We start from the raw sequence: 19,392 nt of genomic DNA on the forward strand, positions 1-19,392 counted from the left end.
TGGTTTGTAGCATGCCTACAGCAATGCAGAGCATATGTGGTCTCTGCAGCAACAACTCAGCTGTCACTGTAGAGCAACAGGAACCAAAGAAAATATGCAATTGTTCCAATAAAACGTATTTATGGACACTAAAATTTGATTTCCATGTGTTATGAAATACACTTTTAACTTTTTTAACACTTTAAAATGTAAAAATTATCTTGGCTTCTGGACCACACAAACACAGGTGGTGGACTGGATCTGATGATCAGGGCATGCATAAACTAACTTCTAATGTAGCCTTTAGGGGTCCCAAATGAAAGTCTGTTATATTAATGGCCCCTAAACCCTAATTTTGTCTTCCCAGCTCTACAGATTGCCAGAAACTCTTCCCAGCTTTCCAGACCTATAGCTGGTCTTTTATGAACTAAATAAATGCCTCAAAGGAAAAGAGAAAGTTTATGTCAGGCTGACCTCTTGACATAATGCTTCCCTCTGGGTTCTCACTCCCTCGGACAATTCTCTAATGCCTTTAAATATTTCTTTGAAAACAGATTTTATCCAGCTTTTCTAGTTATTCACAGTGGTAGAGGTGACCTACTACAAGTTTCTCTGTGGCAGGTAGAGATGAAAGTAATACATGCCCGACCACATATCAAGACTTACTATAAAGCTATAGTAACCATGACAGTGTGACATTGTCACTGGGATATATAAATATACAAACAAACCAAAATAGAGAGCTTAGAAACAATCCATACATTTACTGAACATTTGCTAAATGACAGAGGTTATTTTTCAAATGAGGGGGGGAAAGGAACAGGTTTCAATAAATGATGCAGTAACTACTGGCTCTCCATATGTGAGAAAATGAAGTTGAACTCCTGTATCACAGTACATTAAAAAACCACGTAAATAGGGCTTCCCTGGTGGCGCAGTGGTTAAGAGTCCGCCTGCCGATGCAGGGGACACGGGTTTGTGCCCCGGTCTGGGAAGATCCCACCTGTTGCGGAGCGGCTGGGCCCATGGCTGCTGAGCCTGTGCGTCCGGAGCCTGTGCTCCGTAACGGGAGAGGCCACAGCAGTGAAAAAAAAAAAAAAAAAACACGTAAATATTAGGGCAAAACTATAGAAATGAACTTCTGAAATACATTTTCAGGGACACATTAGAAATTACTAAGAGTGTTTTACTTAAAAAAAAAATATATCATCATTCAAAATTCAAAACATCCTAAAGGGTATACAACCAAAAGTCACTTTGTGTAGAGCTACACAGGATAAATTCCCTAGAGGCAAAGAATTTTACCAGTTTCCTGTGTAGCCTTCAAATAATATTTTATGCACATGTGAGTTCATGACATTCTCTGCCCCCACCTCACGTTTTACATCAAAGGGATCCTTTATAACATCAAAGAGTACCACCACTTACTTCATCACAAAGGTAAGTTCATTTCTTTATATCAAACTTAATTAAAACTAAAAAGAATGATTAAAAAGAATATACAGGGCTTCCCTGGTGGTGCAGTGGTTGAGAGTCCGCCTGCCCATGCAGGGGACACGGGTTCGTGCCCCGGTCCAGGAAGATCCCACATGCCGCGGAGCGGCTGGGCCCATGAGCCATGGCCGCTGAGACTGTGCGTCCAGAGCCTGTGCTCCGCAACAGGAGAGGTTGCAACAGTGAGAGGCCCGCATATCGCAAAAAAAAAAGAATATACAGCTTTTACTAAGGAAAACACTAAGGCCAGGGACATTTTCACTAAATGGGCCCTTCAAATTTAACTATGTTACCAAATAGGCATATCAAACTCTTAATTTTCTGTAACAGAAATTTCCAGTTTCCTCTTAGCTTCCACCCAACTCAAATCCTAAATACATTTTCAGAATCAAGTTGGCAGGGTGAAAGAAAACAAAACAACAGCTCTTATACTTAGGTATACCTAAAGCGTTCTGTGGTCAAATCTTGGATTATCCTGCTGTAACAGATTTTGCACTTAGTATTCTGAGGAAATAATCCATAACTGATGCTGACATCCTCCTCAGAGCCTTGCATTTTAGAGTGAAGAGAGCATACAATTTCTTACTGTGCAAAATGAAAAAACTCGGTGTAGACAGGTAGTATTGCTTGGTGAGGCTGTACCTTGACATTAGCTAACAATGTCTGACAGAAAAAGAAGTCAAAATTCCTGATTCTCCCCCATTCAATAGAGTTAATTATATTTTATTTAGAAAATATTTTTAGGAAATCTTACAATACAAAAACACATGTGAATCAGTGGCCATACCTCCTTAAAGCTACTCATCCAGACTCAGTAATTCCTAGTACACTTCCTACAACTTTTACTCTGTGTCACATCCATCTCTTCACCGGAATTCTTCCTCTGAACATTGCCAAAAGGGTCAATTGTCCATCTTCTTTCCTCTTGCTTTATGTTATCCATTGGCAGCTTGATTTGCAGTCATTGCTAGTTAGGAACATTGTCTAAAATTCCAACCCTGACATTTAGTCCCAAAGACGTTCATGGTATCTAAGGCTCATTACAGTCCAAACAAACTCCTGATTTTCCCATACACTCAGACTTGAAACTATGGAGACATTTGCAACTCCGCCATCTAATCCATAAAGAATAAAACATAATTCATTCCATCCCTACAACATCCTATCTTCATATTTCACACATAATACCTAAATTCAGAAACTTACATTTATTGCCCTTTAATTACAGGAGTAATCCTAAATATTTCTGTCTTCAAGTAAACATCTTCATATTTAACTACAAAAGGTGGGAAGGGTTCAGATTTGTTAATGCTGCTCTTATTAAGAAACTTCATTGGGCTTCCCTAGTGGCGCAGTGGTTAAGAATCCACCTGCCAATGCAGGGGACACGGGTCCGAGCCCTGGTCCGGGAAGATCCCACATGCCGCGGAGCAAATAAGCCTGTGCACCACAACTACTGAGCCTGCGCTCTAGAGCCCGCGAGCCACAACTATTGAAGACCGTGTGCTTAGAGCCCGTACTCTGCAAAAAGAGAATCCACTGCAATGAGAAGCCCACACACCGCAACAAAGAGTAGCTACCGCTCTCAGCAACTAGAAAAAACCCGCGTGCAGCATCGAAGACCCAATGCAGCCAAAAAATAAATTAATTAATACAATAAAATTAATTAAAAAAAAAAGAAACTTCATTAATGAAATTCCTCAGTTTGGAATGCAAAGTTAAGGACATTTTCCATTTCCATTTCCCACTATCCACCACCCTACTTACTCACCAGTTATTCTCATACGTGACATTCTTCCAGACTCCACATACCCCAAAATTTTGTTCAAGATGATCCTTTGTCTATCATACTCCATGACTTCAGACTATACTACAAATCTACAGTAATCAAAACAGTATGGTTCTGGCAAAAAAACAGACATGTAGATCAATGGAACAGAATAGAGAGCCCACATAGTTATGGCCCATTAATCTACGACAGAGGAGGCAAGAACATAGAACGGAGAAAAGACAGTCTCTTCAGTAACTAGCGATGGGAAAACTGGACATGAAGATCCCACATGCCGTGGACCAACTAAGCCCGTGAGCCACAACTACTGAGCCCGCATGCTACAACTACGAAAGCCCGCACACCTAGAGCCCATGCTCTGCAACAAGAGAAGCCACCGCAACGAAGAGTAGCCCCCACTCGCCACAACTAGAGAAAGCCCGCACGCAGCAACAAAGACCCAATGTGGCCAAAAATAAATAAATTAAATAAATATTTTTTAAGAAGAATGATATTAGAACAATTTCCTCGCACCATATGCAAAAGTAAACTCAAAATGGATTACAGAAGTAAATGTAAGACCTGAAACAATAAAACTTCTAGAAAAGAAAATAGGCAGCACACTCTGACATAAATCACAACAATTTTTTTAGATCTGTCTCCAAAGACAAAAGTAATAAAGGCAAAAATAAACAAATGGGACCTAATTATAACCTTTGCACAGCAAAGAAAACCATCAACAAAACGAAAACACAACCTACTGAACGGGAGAAAATATTTGCAAATAGTATGACAGATAAGGAGTTAAAATCCAAAATTTATAAACAGCTCATACAAAATATCAAAAACAACAAGGACCCCAATTTAAAAAAATGGACAGAAGACTGGAATAAATATTTTTCCAAAGAAGACATACAGATGGCCAACAGGCACATAAAAGGCTCAATGTCTTTAATCATCAGAGAAATGCACATCAAAACCACAATGAGACATCAATCACTTCACACTTGTAAAAATGGCTATCATGAAAAAGACTACAAATAACAAATAGAAGACCCTTTGTCTAGACATCCTATGTTAACCTACTGAAACTTAGCCCATCCTCTAAACACCATCTTAAATATTTCCTACTTTTAAAACATTTTCAGTTTCCCTCAGTCAAAATATGTTTCAATAACAGACACTGTTAATTAACTTACAAAACATCCATTTTGCCTTCTTCCTTCCTAAGGTTCTCAATTTTGTTCAGATAGCCACACTCCTCTAAGCAGCAATGAGCTTTAGAGGGGTAGGTACCATCCCTGGCCCCAGAGAAGAATCACAGAGTCTTACCAAAGGGTGGTTGTCCCAACACTTGTACTGCTTATTGGTTTAAAGCATATCATGGGAGGTAATTCTAGCTAATGAGATGTTAGAAGAAATCTGCTAGGGTAGAGGAAAGCATATGTAGAGGATTTTCCTTAATTAAAATAATATAGAAAAGGTTCTATTTTTTTCTGTCTCTGAATGTTATACAATGAGGGTATGACCCCTGGAGCTCCTGCCCACCATCTTTTGATTATGAGAGAAACTGGACCAAGATGCCGTGGATGCACAATGTAAGGACAGTATAAGAACCTGGCAACTTGGCATCATGAAGCCACTGAACTACTCATCACCCTAACTTCTCATTTCCTACTGTGAAAAATCCATCACCCAACAAGGTAAAATTCACAGTGCCTGACATCCAAGTAAAGATTACTAGGCACACAAAGAAGCAGGAAAACACAATCCAAATGGAGAACAATCTTCAAAACTGACCCCAAACGAACAGAGATGTTAAAATTACCAGATAAGGGGCTTCCCTGGTGGCGCAGTGGTTGGGAGTCCACCTGCCGATGCAGGGGACGCGGGTTCATGCCCCGGTCCGGGAGGGTCCCGCGTGCCGCGGAGTGGCTGGGCCCGTGAGCCACGGCCGCTGGGCCTGCACGTCCGGAGCCTGTGCTCCGCAGCGGGAGAGGCCGCAGCAGTGAGAGGCCCGCGGACCACAAAAAATAAATAAATAAATAATAGACCTAACGTATGATCCAGCTATTCTACTTATCAATACAAAAACACAAATTCAAAAATATATATGCATCCATATGTTTATCGCAGCATTATTTACAATAGAAAGATAAGGAAACAACCTAATAAGTGCTCATAGGTGGATGAGTGGCTAAAGAAGATATGGTATATATCTACAATAGAATACTACACGGCCATTTATTTAAAAAACAAACAAACAAAAAAAGATGAAATCTTGTCGTTTGTGATGTGGATGGACCTTGCAGGTATTATGCTAAGTTAAGTAAGTCGAACAGAGAAAGACAAATACAGTATGATGTCATTTACATGTGGAATCTAAAAATAAATAAATAAAAATAAAATAAATGAACAAATCAAACCAAATCAAAGCACAAAGATACAGAGAACAGAGTAATGGTTACTAGAGTGGAAGGGAGTTTGTGGAGGGCAAAATGGGTAAAGGGGGTCAGCTGTACGGTGACAAATGGAAACTAAACTTTTGGAGGTGGGCACACTGTAGTGTATACAGAAGTCAAAATATAATGTTGTAGGGACTTTCCTGGTGGCGCAGTGGTTAAGAACCCACCTGCCAATGCAGGGGACACAGGTTCGAGTCGTGGTCTGGGAAGATCCCGCATGCTGCAGAGCAACTAAGCCCATGCACCACAACTACTGAGCCTGCGCTCTAGAGCCCGTGAGCCACGACTACTGAATCCCACGCACCTAGAGCCCGTGCTCTGCAACAAGAAAAGCCACTGCAGTGAGAAGCCTGCACACCGCAACGAAGAGTAGCCCCCGCTCGCCGCAACTAGAGAGGAAGCCCGCGTGCAGCAACGAAGACCCAACGCAGCCCAAAATAAATAAATAAATAAATAAATAAATATTTTAAAAAAGGTATCTGTTTACTCAAAAATAACAATACCCTATGGAGTTTATAACATGTGGAAGTCAAATACACATGACAGCAATAGCACAAAGTCCAGGAGGGGGAAATGGAAGGAAATGGAAGTACACTTTTATTATACAGATAACTACATAATATCACTTCAGGGTAGACTGTGGTAAGTGAAAGATGCACACTATAAACCCTAAAGCAACCAATAAAATAACAAAACAAGGGTTACAGGAATACCTTATAGATACCACATGTTCAATTCCAGACCACCAAAATAAAGCGAGTTACACAATATTTTTTTGTTTCCCAGAGCATATAAAAGTAATGTTTACACAATACTGTAGTCTATTAAGTGGGCAATAGCATTCTGTCTAAAAAACAACGTACATACCTTAATTTTAAAATGCTTTATTACTGGGCTTCCCTGGTGGTGCAGTGGTTAAGAATCCGCCTGCCAATGCAGGGGACATGGGTTTGAGCCCTGGTCTGGGAAGATCCCACACACCGCGGAGCAACTAAGCCCGTGCGCCACAACTACTGAGCCTGTGCTCTAGAGCCCACGTGCCACAACTGCTGAGCCCACAAGCCACAACCACTGAAGCCCACAAGCGAGCCACAACTACTGAAGCCCGTGCGCCTAGAGCCTGTGCTCTGCAACAAGAGAAGCCACCACAATGAGAAGCCCGCGCACTGCAAGGAAGAGTAGCCCAACTCACCACAACTGGAGAAAGCCCGCGTGCAGCAAAAAAGACCCAATGCAGACATAAATTAATAAATAAATTAAAATGCTTTATTGCTAAAAACTGCTAACCATCATCTGTGCCTAAAGCAAGTCACAATCTTTTTGCTGGTGGCTGCTGTGTGATGGGGTGGCGGTTGCCAAAGGCGGGGTGGTGTAGCAAGCTTTTAACATAAGACGGCAGTGAAGTCTGGAAAGTCAACTGACTCTTCCTCCCACAAACAATTTCTCAAGCATGCAACGCCGTTTGATAGCATTTTTCCCACAGTAGAACTTCTTTCCAAATTGGAGTCAATCCTCTCAAAACCTGCCGCTGCTTTATCAATGAAAGTAAGACTCATGTAATATTCTAAATCCTTTGCTGTCATTTCAATAATCTTCACAGCATCTTCACCAGGAAAAGATTCACTGTCAAGAAACCACTTTCTTTGCCCATCAATAAGAAGCCAACTCCCTTATCTGCTCAAGTTTTATCACGAGATTGCAGCATTTTAGTCAACGTCTTCAGGTTCCACTTCTGATTCTAGTTCTCTTGCCGTTTCCACCACATCTGCAGTTACTTCCCCCACTGAAGTCCTAAACCCCTCAGAGTCACCTATGAGGGCTGGAATCAACTTCTTCCAAACTCCTGTTAATGCTGAGATGTTGACCTCTTCCCACGAATCATGAATAGTCTTAATGGCATCTAGAATGGTGAGTCCTTTCCAGAAGGTCTTCAAGTGACTTTGCCCAGATCCATCAGAGGAATCACTATCTCTGGCAGCTACAGCCTTACGAAATGTATTTTCTTAAATAGTAAGACTTGAAAGTCAGAATTACTCTTTGATCCATGAGCTGCAGAATGGATGTGTTCACAGGCATGAAAACAACATAAATCTCATTGCACGTCTCCATCAGAGCTCTTGGGTGACCAGGTGCACTGCCAATGAGCAGTAGTATTTTGAAAGGAATCTTTTTTTCTGAGCAGTAGGTGTCAACAGTGGGCTTAAAATACTCAGTAAACCATGTTGCAAACAGATGTGCTGTCATCCAGGCTTTGTTGCCCCACTTATAGAGCACACACAAGAGTAGATCTGGCATAATTCTTAAGGGGCCTAGTATTTTTTGGAATGGTATATAAGCATTGGCTTCAGCTTAAAGTCACCAGTTGCATTAGCCCCTAACAAGAGAGTCAGCCTGTCCTTTAAATATCTGAAGTCAGATACCAACTTCTCCTCTCTAGTATGAAAGTCCTTGATGGTGTCTTCTTCCAATAGCAGGCTGCTTTGTCTACACTGAAAATCTGCTGTTTGCTGTAGCCACCTTCATTATAATTATCTTACCTAGATCCTCTGGATGACCCACAGCTTCTCCATCAGCACTTGCACTTTTATGTTACGGAGATGGCTTCTTTCCTCAAACCTCATGAACCAACCTCTGCTAGCTCCAAGGTGTTTTTCTGCAGCTTTACCACCTCTCTCAGCCTTTATAGATTTCAAGAGAATTTAGGGCCTTGCTCTGGAATAGGCTTTGGCTTCAGGGAACGTTGTGGCTGGTCTGACCTTCTGTACAGAACACTAAAACTTTCTCCATAACTGCAATAAGGCTGTGTTGCTTTCTTGTCGTTCGTGTCTTCACCGGAGGAGCACTTTTAATTTCTTTTAAGAGCTTTCCTTTTCATTCACAGCCTGGCTAAACTGTTTGACACAAGAGGCCTAGTTTTCAGCCTATCTCAGCCTTCCACACATCTTCCTCACTCAGCTTCATCATTTCTAGCTATTGATTTAAGGTAAGAGATATTTAGAGTTTTCCTTTCACTTGAACACTTAAAGACCACTGTAGGGTAATTAACACAACTAATTTCAATACTGTTGTGTCTCAGGGAATAGGGAGGCCTGAGGAGAGGAAGAAAGACAGGGGAACAGCCAGTGGATGGGGCACTCAGAACACACAGAACGTTTATGGATTCAGTTCGCTGTCTTATGTGGGCATAGTCTGTAGCACCCCAAAACAATTACAATAGCATCCTCAAAGGTTACCAATCACAGATCACCATAACACATATAATAAGACTGGAAAACTTTGAAATACTGTGAGAATTACCAAAATGTGACACAGGGTCATGAAGTGAGCAAATGCTGTTGGGAAAAAATGGCAGTGATAGACCTTACTTGATGCAGGGTTGCCACAAACCTTCCATTTGTAAAAAACCAGAACACCTGTGAAGTGCAACAAAGCAAGGCACAATAAAACGAGGTAAAACGAGGTACAGGTGATAATCCAGCAAAGGAGATAAAATGGAGTCATAAAAAACTCCAACCCAAAAGAAGGCAGGAAAAAGGAAACAAAGAACAGATGGACACAAATGGGGGTGGAGGGGCTTCATCACAGTAAGTGTATGTGGCCTAAGTGCTACAAATAAAAAAGTAGAGAACTGCCAGGTTAGATTTGTTAAAAACCTGCTGCCTGTAAGGAACACACATTAAGTATAAAAATATAATAGGGTAAAATAAAAGGATGGAATGATATACCGTATTTACACTAGTCAAAAGAAAGTTAGAATGGATATATTAATATCAAAGTAGATTTCAGAGTCAAATACAGAATTTTTCTGTTACAGTCAAAAGTGTCCTTATCGGAAGGGTAAGTTGGGACGAAGTGAGAGAGTGGCATGGACATATATACACTACCAAACGTAAAACAGATAGCTTGTGGGAAGCGGCCGCACAGCACAGGGAGATCAGCTCGGTGCTTTGTGACCACCTAGAGGGGTGGGATAGAGATGGAGGGAGGGAGACGCAAGAGGGAGGAGATATGGGGATATATGTATATGTATAGCTGATTCACTTTGTTATAGAGCAGAAACTAACACACCATTGTAAAGCATTTATACTCCAATAAAGATGTTAAGAAAAAAGTGTCCTTATCAATATCTCTCCTCTGATCAAAGTTAAAATTTATTTTATATACCACTAGAGCACCTATCACAGCCTCCCTATGATGTGGAATAATTCATTGTTGTAAACTAACAAGCAAGTACTATAGTTATACAGACAGAAATATGTTGAAATTGAGACACAATCCAATCTTATCTCCGTGCAAAAGAAGGGTTAAAACAGCATTCCTGATACTACTATCCTTAGAAAGGCCTGCTTACATAGGTGGCATCTAGGAAGTTGGCTTTTGGAGGGCTCCCAGGGTTGCCTATGTGATAAGGGCAGTTTACTGTGCCTAGATCATCTGTGCAAACAATATGGTTTTCCTTCTGGTACATGCTGGGCAGAGGGTGCATACATGACTAGCCCCAGTAAAGACCTTGAGCCTCTCCGGGCAGAAGCACCATGCACATGCTGCCCTATCTGTACTGCTGGAGGAAGAGGGAGCTCTGCATGCCCCTCACAGGCGGAAGCACCTAAGGAAGCCTGCACATGGGGTCTTCCAGACTTCATCAAGGTCTTTCTCCATTAAGATCTTTTCATTGGGCTTCCCTGGTGGCACAGTGGTTGAGAGTCCGCCTGCCGATGCAGGGGACACGGGTTCATGCCCAGGTCCGGGAAGATCCCACATGCCACGGAGCGGCTGGGCCCGTGAGCCGTGGCCGCTGAGCCTGCGCGTCCGGAGCCTGTGCTCCGCAACAGGAGAGGCCACAACAGTGAGAGGCCCACGTACCGCCCAAAAAAAAAAAAATCTTTTCATTTTGCATCTTTAGCACATAAAGGCAACAAGTCTTAGCCATAATTACAACTCTGTGCTGAGTCCCATGAGTCCTAGTCAGTCTCCAAGGTAGAGGTATCTTGTGGACCCCTGAGCACAAACAGAGAATTCAGATCTGTGAACGTTTCCTTCCTCTTAAAAAACTATAGGGCAAAATGAAGAACACATAACTTTGATAATTTCTTAGTTTACATTGCAAAGCACTAGGATTATATAAAAAATAGCAGTATTAGACAACATTATTCATAAAGTGGGTACTTGGAGATCATCTTACGTAAAGATACAGACCATATTTAAAACGATCTTATATAAACCTACTTTCAGTTTACAGGGGAGGGGTGTGGACAGAGACTTTTACTGTACATTGTTATTAATTTTTTAAAACAAAAATTACATTTACATTACACTGCTTGTTTACATTCTTTATGTGTACTTCCACCTTATATAGAAAAGCTATTTTTGTCCTCTTCTTCAGTCTACAACAAGAACCCAAAATATTAGAAACTTACAACTCTTCTTGCAGAATTTCGGTGGTTTTTGCACAAAGGCAACTGGCACAAAATCAGTAGAATACAATGGAATTGCAATATGGGATTGTGAGGGCTTCCCTGGTGGCGCAGTGGTTAAGCATCTGCCTGCCAATGCAGGGGACACGGGTTCGAACCCTGGTCCGGGAAGATCCCACATGCCACGGAGCAACTAAGCCCGTGCGTCACAGCTACTGAGCCCGTGAGCCACAGCTACTGAGCCCATGCGCGTAGAGCCCGTGCTCCACAACAAGAGAAGCCAGGCCACTGCAATGAAGAGTAGCCCCTGCTCGCCACAACTAGAGAAAAACCCGTGCACCGCACGGAGACCCAACGCAGCCAAAAAATTAAAAAAAGAAAAAATATGGGGTTGTGGCAGATGATGAGGGTGAAGAAAGCATGAGAAATTATCAGTCTAAGTGGAGAGATGTTATAAGTAATGTTTTAATGTTTTATTTATAGAGTAAGGCTGAACATTTGATTCAGAACTAGTTAAATAACGGAAATATGTGTTGGAGGTTTATGGGATATTTCTTTGGGGGGCAATGAGCGAAGTGCTGGAAAGAGGGGCGATAGGTAAATAAATGATCAAACATCTGTAGAATTCAGGATTAAAGTATTCCCTTGGTAATATTCAAATTATCCAGATTTCCAAGCTGTTGGTAGCACCCCCAGGGCTCCAAAGAGGAAATTAAAAGAGAAACGCCATTACCTTTCCTGAAATACAGGTCGTAGTTTAGCATATTCTCCCATCTAGCAAAAAATAAATAAAGTTCCCTGTGGAAAAACTGAAAAACAATTTGTGGGACATTCCAGAAAACCTAAACTGCTTGATAATGCCATTTAACAATGGAGGAAATATATTAAATGTATTAGCTTTAAAATAGAAATAATATTTCCTGATTACGGGGTGGGGGGGGGGGATTTGTCAACCTCGGCACCAGGGGAGCTGGGTCCTGCCTGTGCAGTGCAGGTGGTTCGCAGCGCCACTAGGTGCCAGTAGCACACTCCCCTCCCTTGGACCACAGCACTCAGTATTACCCTTCACTGGCAAACTCCACTCATGCATACATTTACCCCATAAATGACTCCCTTGTGTTCCAGGTACTTTGTCAGGCACTAGAGATAAAATGACAAACCAACACATACAGTATTCATGCCCTCGTGATGCCTACAGCCCTAGTGGGGGGACCAAAGGTAATTAAATACTCACAGAAACAACATAAATTTACAAATGTTGCTAAGTGACATAAAGGAGAGATACATATTCCAATGACGATGTATATTAAGGACACGTGCTCAAATATTTCTTATTTAAAGATGCAGACAATCCAAAAGTTTAGAGTACTGCAACCCCCCATCTGAGCTTTGTATCTTGTTCTTTTCCATCATTAAAAGATTGAAAGGTCCAATGCTAACTTCAGTTTATTTCAGTATCTGTCAAAGGCTTTTAAAAAAATGATTCTCACAAAAATAGGGAGATCTAAACAAGAGTACATATTTCTACAACCATTTTTCAATCCCAACCAAAATTATCAAAAATTAGCCAGTAGATTTTCACCTTCCAAAGTAAAAACATTAATTTTTAACAAAGGGGTTTAAAACATCCATAAACTCTTTAGAATATTTTAATCAGGAAATTCTGTGTCCAGGATTTTTTGGCAACCAATGTGAGAATATTTTTGTTGTTTGTCTGATTACAAACTTTCACTGTTTCTGGCAATAAACTACCAATAGAAACAGTTCCAAACATCTGTTTTCAAAATGCTCAACCCCTCAGCACATGTTTCTGTGAAAAGTCGTTACATTCTTATTGTTGAAACACCACCTTTATCTTGAAGAGGCAGATGAAGTGTTTATTTTCTTTGAAAACAGAGGTAGATATAATACATTCAGCCATGTCATCCTAATAACGGTCGACAAATTTTTAACATCTGCTTTTGGTAAAATAAAAGCCTGTTCTAAGTTCAACAGCACTTTTACACACTTTGCCCCTGGGGGACCTTTTAAGACATCAAAGATTTTTCATTTTCACACCACCCCACCCCATCTCTTACGTAGGACTGTAAAGATTTACTCTATTTTAGAGGGGTTCTTTTGACAATTATAAATTTATAAGCTTATATAAAAATTAACCACACTGGTGACCTCCTTTAACACTTTGGCACTTACTTGTGACTTCTTTCTTGTAACTATGAATGATTCCATGAATGATCTTTAGGGCTATTCATTTAGGCTACAAGTATTTATTGAGGAATGACCAAAAGAGAAAAAGATCCTTTTCAGAAGGGCACTATTATCTAGTGAGGAGAGACAGACAAGGTTATTAAGTAAATATACACTGTGTTAGATGCTGGTAAGTACGGAGGAGAGAACAATCCAGCGAGGGTATGATGGGAGGAGGAGACTCCTGAAATTTTCAATAGGGAGCCCAGCAAAGCCCTCACAGATTAGGTAACTTCAATAAATACCTAAAGGAAATGAGGGAGGAAGCCATGCATGTAGGGAACAGGGACTGCAAAGGCCTAGAGGTGGACAGTTTTGAGGAAGACCAAAGAGATCATTGAGGCTGAAGGAAGCGAGGGAGGGGAAGGGCACTTGTGGGAGTGGTGAAGATGGTGGAGGCCTTGCCAGTCAGGAAGGACTGGCTTTTTTCCTCTTAGTGAAACGGGAAGTCACTGAAGAGTGTCAGGCAGAGAAGTGATGTGACTTGACCTACGCTACTTATCTATTTTATCAATTTATCTATCAGTGTGTCTCATTCCATGGATGAAACCCCAAGACTTATCATTATTTTCTGTTACTGCTCAAATTGGTCCAGCTCTTAGGGGCTCCTTCAGGTTGGCTCCTGTGCTTGAGGCCCCATCTCTCTGAGCATTTCCTTGCTTTCTGACACCTCAACTTGAATCTTTCCTGCACCATGAGCCACTTTTCAAGGAGCTCTGGTCCTTTTCATTGGAGAACACTGGTTAGAAACCAAGATCTAGGCACTAGATGTGCTCACTGCTACCAGAAGTCACTACTTCTAGGCCTTCACAGGGGACAGAGCTAGGAGATAAATGCAGCATACTAAACACATGCATACACACATACCTATATTTCTGTATCTTTCCATGTAAGTATTAAAAACCTTAAGTTTATATTGATATCTCCATTCTAACACCACAAAAATCATTTTAGAATTTTACTCACTCGATTACAGCAGGTATGTGCATGTATATGCAGGGGTTTTTTTTGTCTTTAGCTTTACGGGTATCCAGTCAAGACACTACTTTTCAGTTGCTTAGTTTTTTCCCTACCCCTGTCATCGTGAATTCTGCTATCCCGTTTTAGGTTCCCCCATAGCCCAGATGGCTGTAGTTGCTTATTCAGGGGTAGGTGAAACATTCTAATGGTTCTAAGAGTCAGAGCTATACAAAAAGATATATCTGAGAAGTGTCGCACCACATCCCTGCTACACGGATCCCACTCCTGTCTTCCACCCACCTTTTAGAGACAGGTAACCAGTCTCTCTACTTTCTGGCTTATTCTTCCTGTGTTTCTTTTCCACAAATGTGCATATGCATGTATACTTTCTTACGTCTTTCCTTCCTACATAAAGCGTTGCACACCGTAAGTGGTCTTTTGCACTCTTTTATTCCACTTAAAAGTATATATTGGAAACTACTTTGTATCAGTTCATAAAAACATTCCTCACGGTATTTTTACAGCTGCACAGTATTCTGCTGTATGAACCATACCACGGTCCATTCAACCGTTCTATTATGTGTGGTCAGAGGTGCTTTCCGATATTTTGCAAACTGAACAATGCTGCTAATGTTTTTGTATTATTGGAGGCATATTTTCAGGATAGAATCTCAGAAAGGTCAAAAGATAAGTGCACGTATAGTCTGTTAGGCATTTTGCCACAACTCTCTCCAGAAGACATGCACCAATTTGCCTTCCCACCAATGAGGCATAAGGGCACCTACTTCCCCACAGCCTTATCAAAAATGGGTTGTTACAGTTTATTTTAGCCTTTGCTCATTGCCTTTCCTATAGTGCTTTTCACTGTCACAAAATATTCCAAAACTACTTCTAAAGTAGGTCATGGGAGAAACAGTTCTCACTGATCTATCACAGTCACGATCTGGCCATCTAAGTATGTTCAGACTGTGGAAATTATTTATCTTGCATTATACTGTTCAAAATTTGGTAATGGAAGCCTTTAAATGTAATGTCACGTTTCCAAAACAAACACTCTTAACTTGACTACTCCTGAGGTGAGGGTTACTCATCCATATAAAGTAGGTAATTTTGATCATCTGAGTAAAGCAAATGTTATAATAATTGAATAATTAAATCTAAGTCCTTGTCTCAACAATACTTTTGAAATGTTTACCTATATTAAATCTATTAAAGCCCGTATAATTTCTACGGTAAAAAATTCCACTTCTAATATTCCTTTGGAAGGCCTGTTTCACTTCTCCCAAATATACCTGTCAAAAACCAAAGGGAATTTGTAGGCAGCAAAGCAATTTCACTTCATAGGGTTTGTTGCCTTTATAGATGGAAGGTAAACGATGCATTTATTTCTCGATTGAAAATCACACGGAAATCGCAGTGAAAGCTTTGAAAGATGGCAGACTGTGTATGATATTACTTTGGGATAGTGCCAAAAAGACAAACCGAACTGCCAACTTTACTGAAAAGAAATATTTTAATCAATTTTTAAAATAGCAAACAGAGCTAGCTCACACTGTGGACTAAAGATGTCAAATCCTGTCTCTCTTATTTTAAATCTTCGTCAGAGTTTTGTCTTAAAGAGTAAGATGCGTAATCATAGTCAGTAATACCCATTTCTAAGCATTTTAATTTCTGATTTAAATGTAAAATATTTATTTTAAAGATATGCATTTATTGCACAACTGCACAAACTACTCGTGGATATAAATTAATAGTTTCCTATCGTAAGGGTTTTTACATGATAGTAATCATTTAATAAATCTTGGAAGGGAATCTTTTATGTTGACACAGTAAATGTTATAAAGCTGTTGTTTAAATACGTGTTTCTTCTACTTACTTCTGTGCTCCCTGAGACAACAGCTCTGTCCACGTTCACTAACAATGGTTCTTCCATCTGGCACACCCTCAGTGACCATTCCACACAACGGTGATGAGCCCAACAAGTGCCTAAAATGGTTAAAGTGAAAAGAAGCAACTGAATAAACATTAAACGTATTAACGCTAATAGGTAAAGATGAAAATCCCCCAAATCAATTCAAATGTGTGAATACACAATGGCATCTGATACCTGTGATACCACTAAAGCAGCCCTCCTCGAAATGTATCATCTAGGAACTTGTTATAAATGCAAATATCAGACCACAACCAAGACCTGCTGAGTCAAAAACTCTTGCCACGGTGCCCAGAAACCAGCGCGTCAACAAGCCCTCCAGGTGATTCAGATGCACACTGAATTAGTGATTACTCCTTCAACAGAGAAATTCGTCTCTAGTCATTTTATTTAACCGTTACTATGTTTTATTTGGTGTATTTACATAAAGGAAAATTACTTAATACTTTGTTTCTGACAAATAAGCTACATATACACCTCTGCTCCACTGCACCCCACACCAAGAGCCCACACCAATCATCAGTAACAGCTCAGTCTTTAAACTCTCTCTCACAGAGCACCTGAACAATTACACGCAGTTCTTCACCCAAAACCCCAACAGCACCAGATCATGAGCGTGGATTACTATCCTGCGTTACAGGACATTCACAAGGCTGAGATCTGTACCCTTCAACCCGACTTCAAGTAGACCCAGACTGCCATGTTCCCCAGGTTTTCATAGATCCCTTTAAAATTTCTCTCTCCGAAACTGTCAGATCTCCATGGCACTGCTGCCTACACAAGTGTAAATGCAAACATTTATAAAAGCATCCAGCCCAGTGACGGCCCTGTGCAGATGCTAAATAAGTTAGGTAAACATAATTAGACAATGTATTTTACCTAAGCAGGTATACTTAACAATGACGTTTTTCCAATGTGATAATTATTTCTGGATGAACGGCACGTACTATTAAGTGGATAATTTGCTAAAGTGAAAATGCTTACAGAATCAAAAGGTAGTTATTAATGAAGACTGGCTCATACCTGTAGGGTCAAATAAGGCTTGGACATCAATGGCATCCGGAAGGCCAACCAGACTGAGTTCATCCCATAATTTACCAGCCTGATCATCTGAAGCAGTCTGCGTGCTTACACTTACACAAGGTACTACATTCTGCTGAGGAGACCGTTCCCTGGAAAATAAAATAAAACAAAACGGATGTGAAAGTGATAACAAGCAGAAAATTGTTTCCTTTTATAACGACTTAAATATAATGTATTGCCTAATCAATTTTACTTAGGCATAAACTATCATAAAACAACTTTTAGAATATGTTATTATTCATAGTATAGATACAAAACTGGATAGCTATATTATATAATGTAAGCAACTAAAAACAAAAAAAAAGGTCTCCAAATCCATAAGGAAGTGTTACAAATTATAGCTGCAGACTTATTTTGCCATTTTATATATATATATTTTTAAGTGACACTCTAATAGTCTAGTCAGGAACCATATTTTATCACATAAAATGAATATTCCCTTTGGCCTTCCTTAAATGCTTAGAAAACAACTGGATCAAATCAGACATCTCTAAGTTGCTTTATGACCAGTGAGGACTCTGCCGCCACAGAGCTGGCAGTTAGGTTACGTCCCAGGGGAAATGAAGACCCACTACAAGTGTGAAGAGGGAGGCAGTGGGAGTGAAATGTGAGCCCTGGAGCCTCCTTGCGGTCCCCTCAGCAATCTCGACAGCTGGACTGTGGCATGATGCCTCAAGTATCCTCTGCTAAGACTTTACCTCACAAACCAGAAGTAAAAAGCAAAAACAAAATAGCTACTAGTGACCTGGGAATAAGGGAAAGAGTGTAACAGCAAAAAGTACAGTATAAAAAGGAACGCTGAGCAAGTGTTCACTGAATAACATAAGGGAGATTTCAAACTTTGAAAGCCCTAAAACTTCATATATGACTTGAGATCAAGAAGTAAACAATGACTACTATTATGATTAACATTAAACATGGGAAATCAGATGGCTGGCACTAAGACTTTAATCTTCTCCTGATATCACAGTATTTAACCTGATCATAATTCTGGATTAAATCACTATTGAATATAGATCATAACTCACTGCACTGATGTATGCTGGATATATATCATGATTCCTATTAAGAGAAAATCAGCACAATGACCAGGGTACTAAACTTTTTTATACCTGGAATCATTGAAAGAAAAAAAGTATTAACATATTTCAATAAGTACATTTAAATATCAAACCATATAAAAAATAACCAGTATTTTTTATGTTCAGCAGTAGAAATGCATAGGCTTTTTTTTTAAGTTTACCATGCTATGCTAACTTCAAATTCTTGTTTTTATAAAATTTGCCCACAGTGAAATGAGAACAAACCTTCCAGTAAATATAATCTCCATTCCTACAAATACATCTTCACTACTAACTTGCTAATTTATTAGGAGGAAAAAAAGACTAACAGTTCATCTATGAAGACGAATGCATTGTTTTAACATACTTTTTTTACATCCGTAATTTGATGGGGGGACAGGTATAAAAACCCATGGAATGACTAACCAGTCTATTACTAACCAGTTCCCAAGCAGCAGGTTAGTCAAATTTCACCTTCAGGTTTTACAACCAGTTTGTATGTACATAACATATTAGTAAGATGCTGACACCAACCCTACGGGTGAGGAACCCAGCTTCGGAGAGAACATCGAGAGTAGTCAGCTGAAATATTTACATACCCCCCCATTTTAAATCTAAAAAAAAAGAGGAAATGAATCCTTGATTATATATTCTTATATTTACTGCACCATGAGGGAAAAACTATTTTAAAATACTCCTTTTCAAATTAAAAAATTAACTAGCTGTTTATCTGGTTTATAACTCATTAGCAACATATTTTGTAAATATTTAAAATGACCAAGCTAAAGTAACTGTTTATCCCTAAATGATTTCCAAATTTCATAAACATGCTTTATTCCTAAGGTCCATTAACTGGCTTGTTATCATCACTTAATAACTTGTTAAACTCTTAAGTGTATATAAAGACTTTCATTAAACCAAGGCTATTTTTACATAATTATTTTAGCTCATAAAGTTTTCACTAAAAATTAACTTAGCTTATAAAATAAAT

At 39.9% G+C, this 19,392-nt stretch overlaps 1 protein-coding gene across 14 annotated transcripts in view; it reads right to left on the reverse strand.

Moving 5' to 3' along the window:
- Nucleotides 1–19,392, reverse strand: part of KMT2C (lysine methyltransferase 2C) — a 206,933-nt gene that overhangs the window by 148,885 nt on the left and 38,656 nt on the right. For 11 of the 14 annotated variants that reach the window (XR_003002445.1, XM_024739160.1, XM_024739152.1 and 8 more), the window contains exons 1-2: nt 17,281–17,411; nt 16,204–16,313 (exon numbers count right to left, since the gene is read on the reverse strand). Coding sequence is in view for 13 of the 14 variants with exons in the window: in XM_024739160.1 (XP_024594928.1) it covers nt 16,204–16,260 (57 nt within the window). In the remaining variant the exon portion in view is untranslated. Of the gene's footprint in view, nt 1–16,203; nt 16,314–17,280; nt 17,430–19,392 lie in introns of those variants that run through there. The other 3 variants (XM_024739165.1, XM_024739164.1, XM_024739156.1) reach the window with 1 other exon arrangement.

This window comes from Neophocaena asiaeorientalis, unplaced genomic scaffold (assembly GCF_003031525.2).
Source record: "Neophocaena asiaeorientalis asiaeorientalis breed wild unplaced genomic scaffold, Neophocaena_asiaeorientalis_V1.1 scaffold145, whole genome shotgun sequence".
In the NCBI taxonomy this organism is placed as follows: Eukaryota; Metazoa; Chordata; class Mammalia; order Artiodactyla; family Phocoenidae; genus Neophocaena; species Neophocaena asiaeorientalis.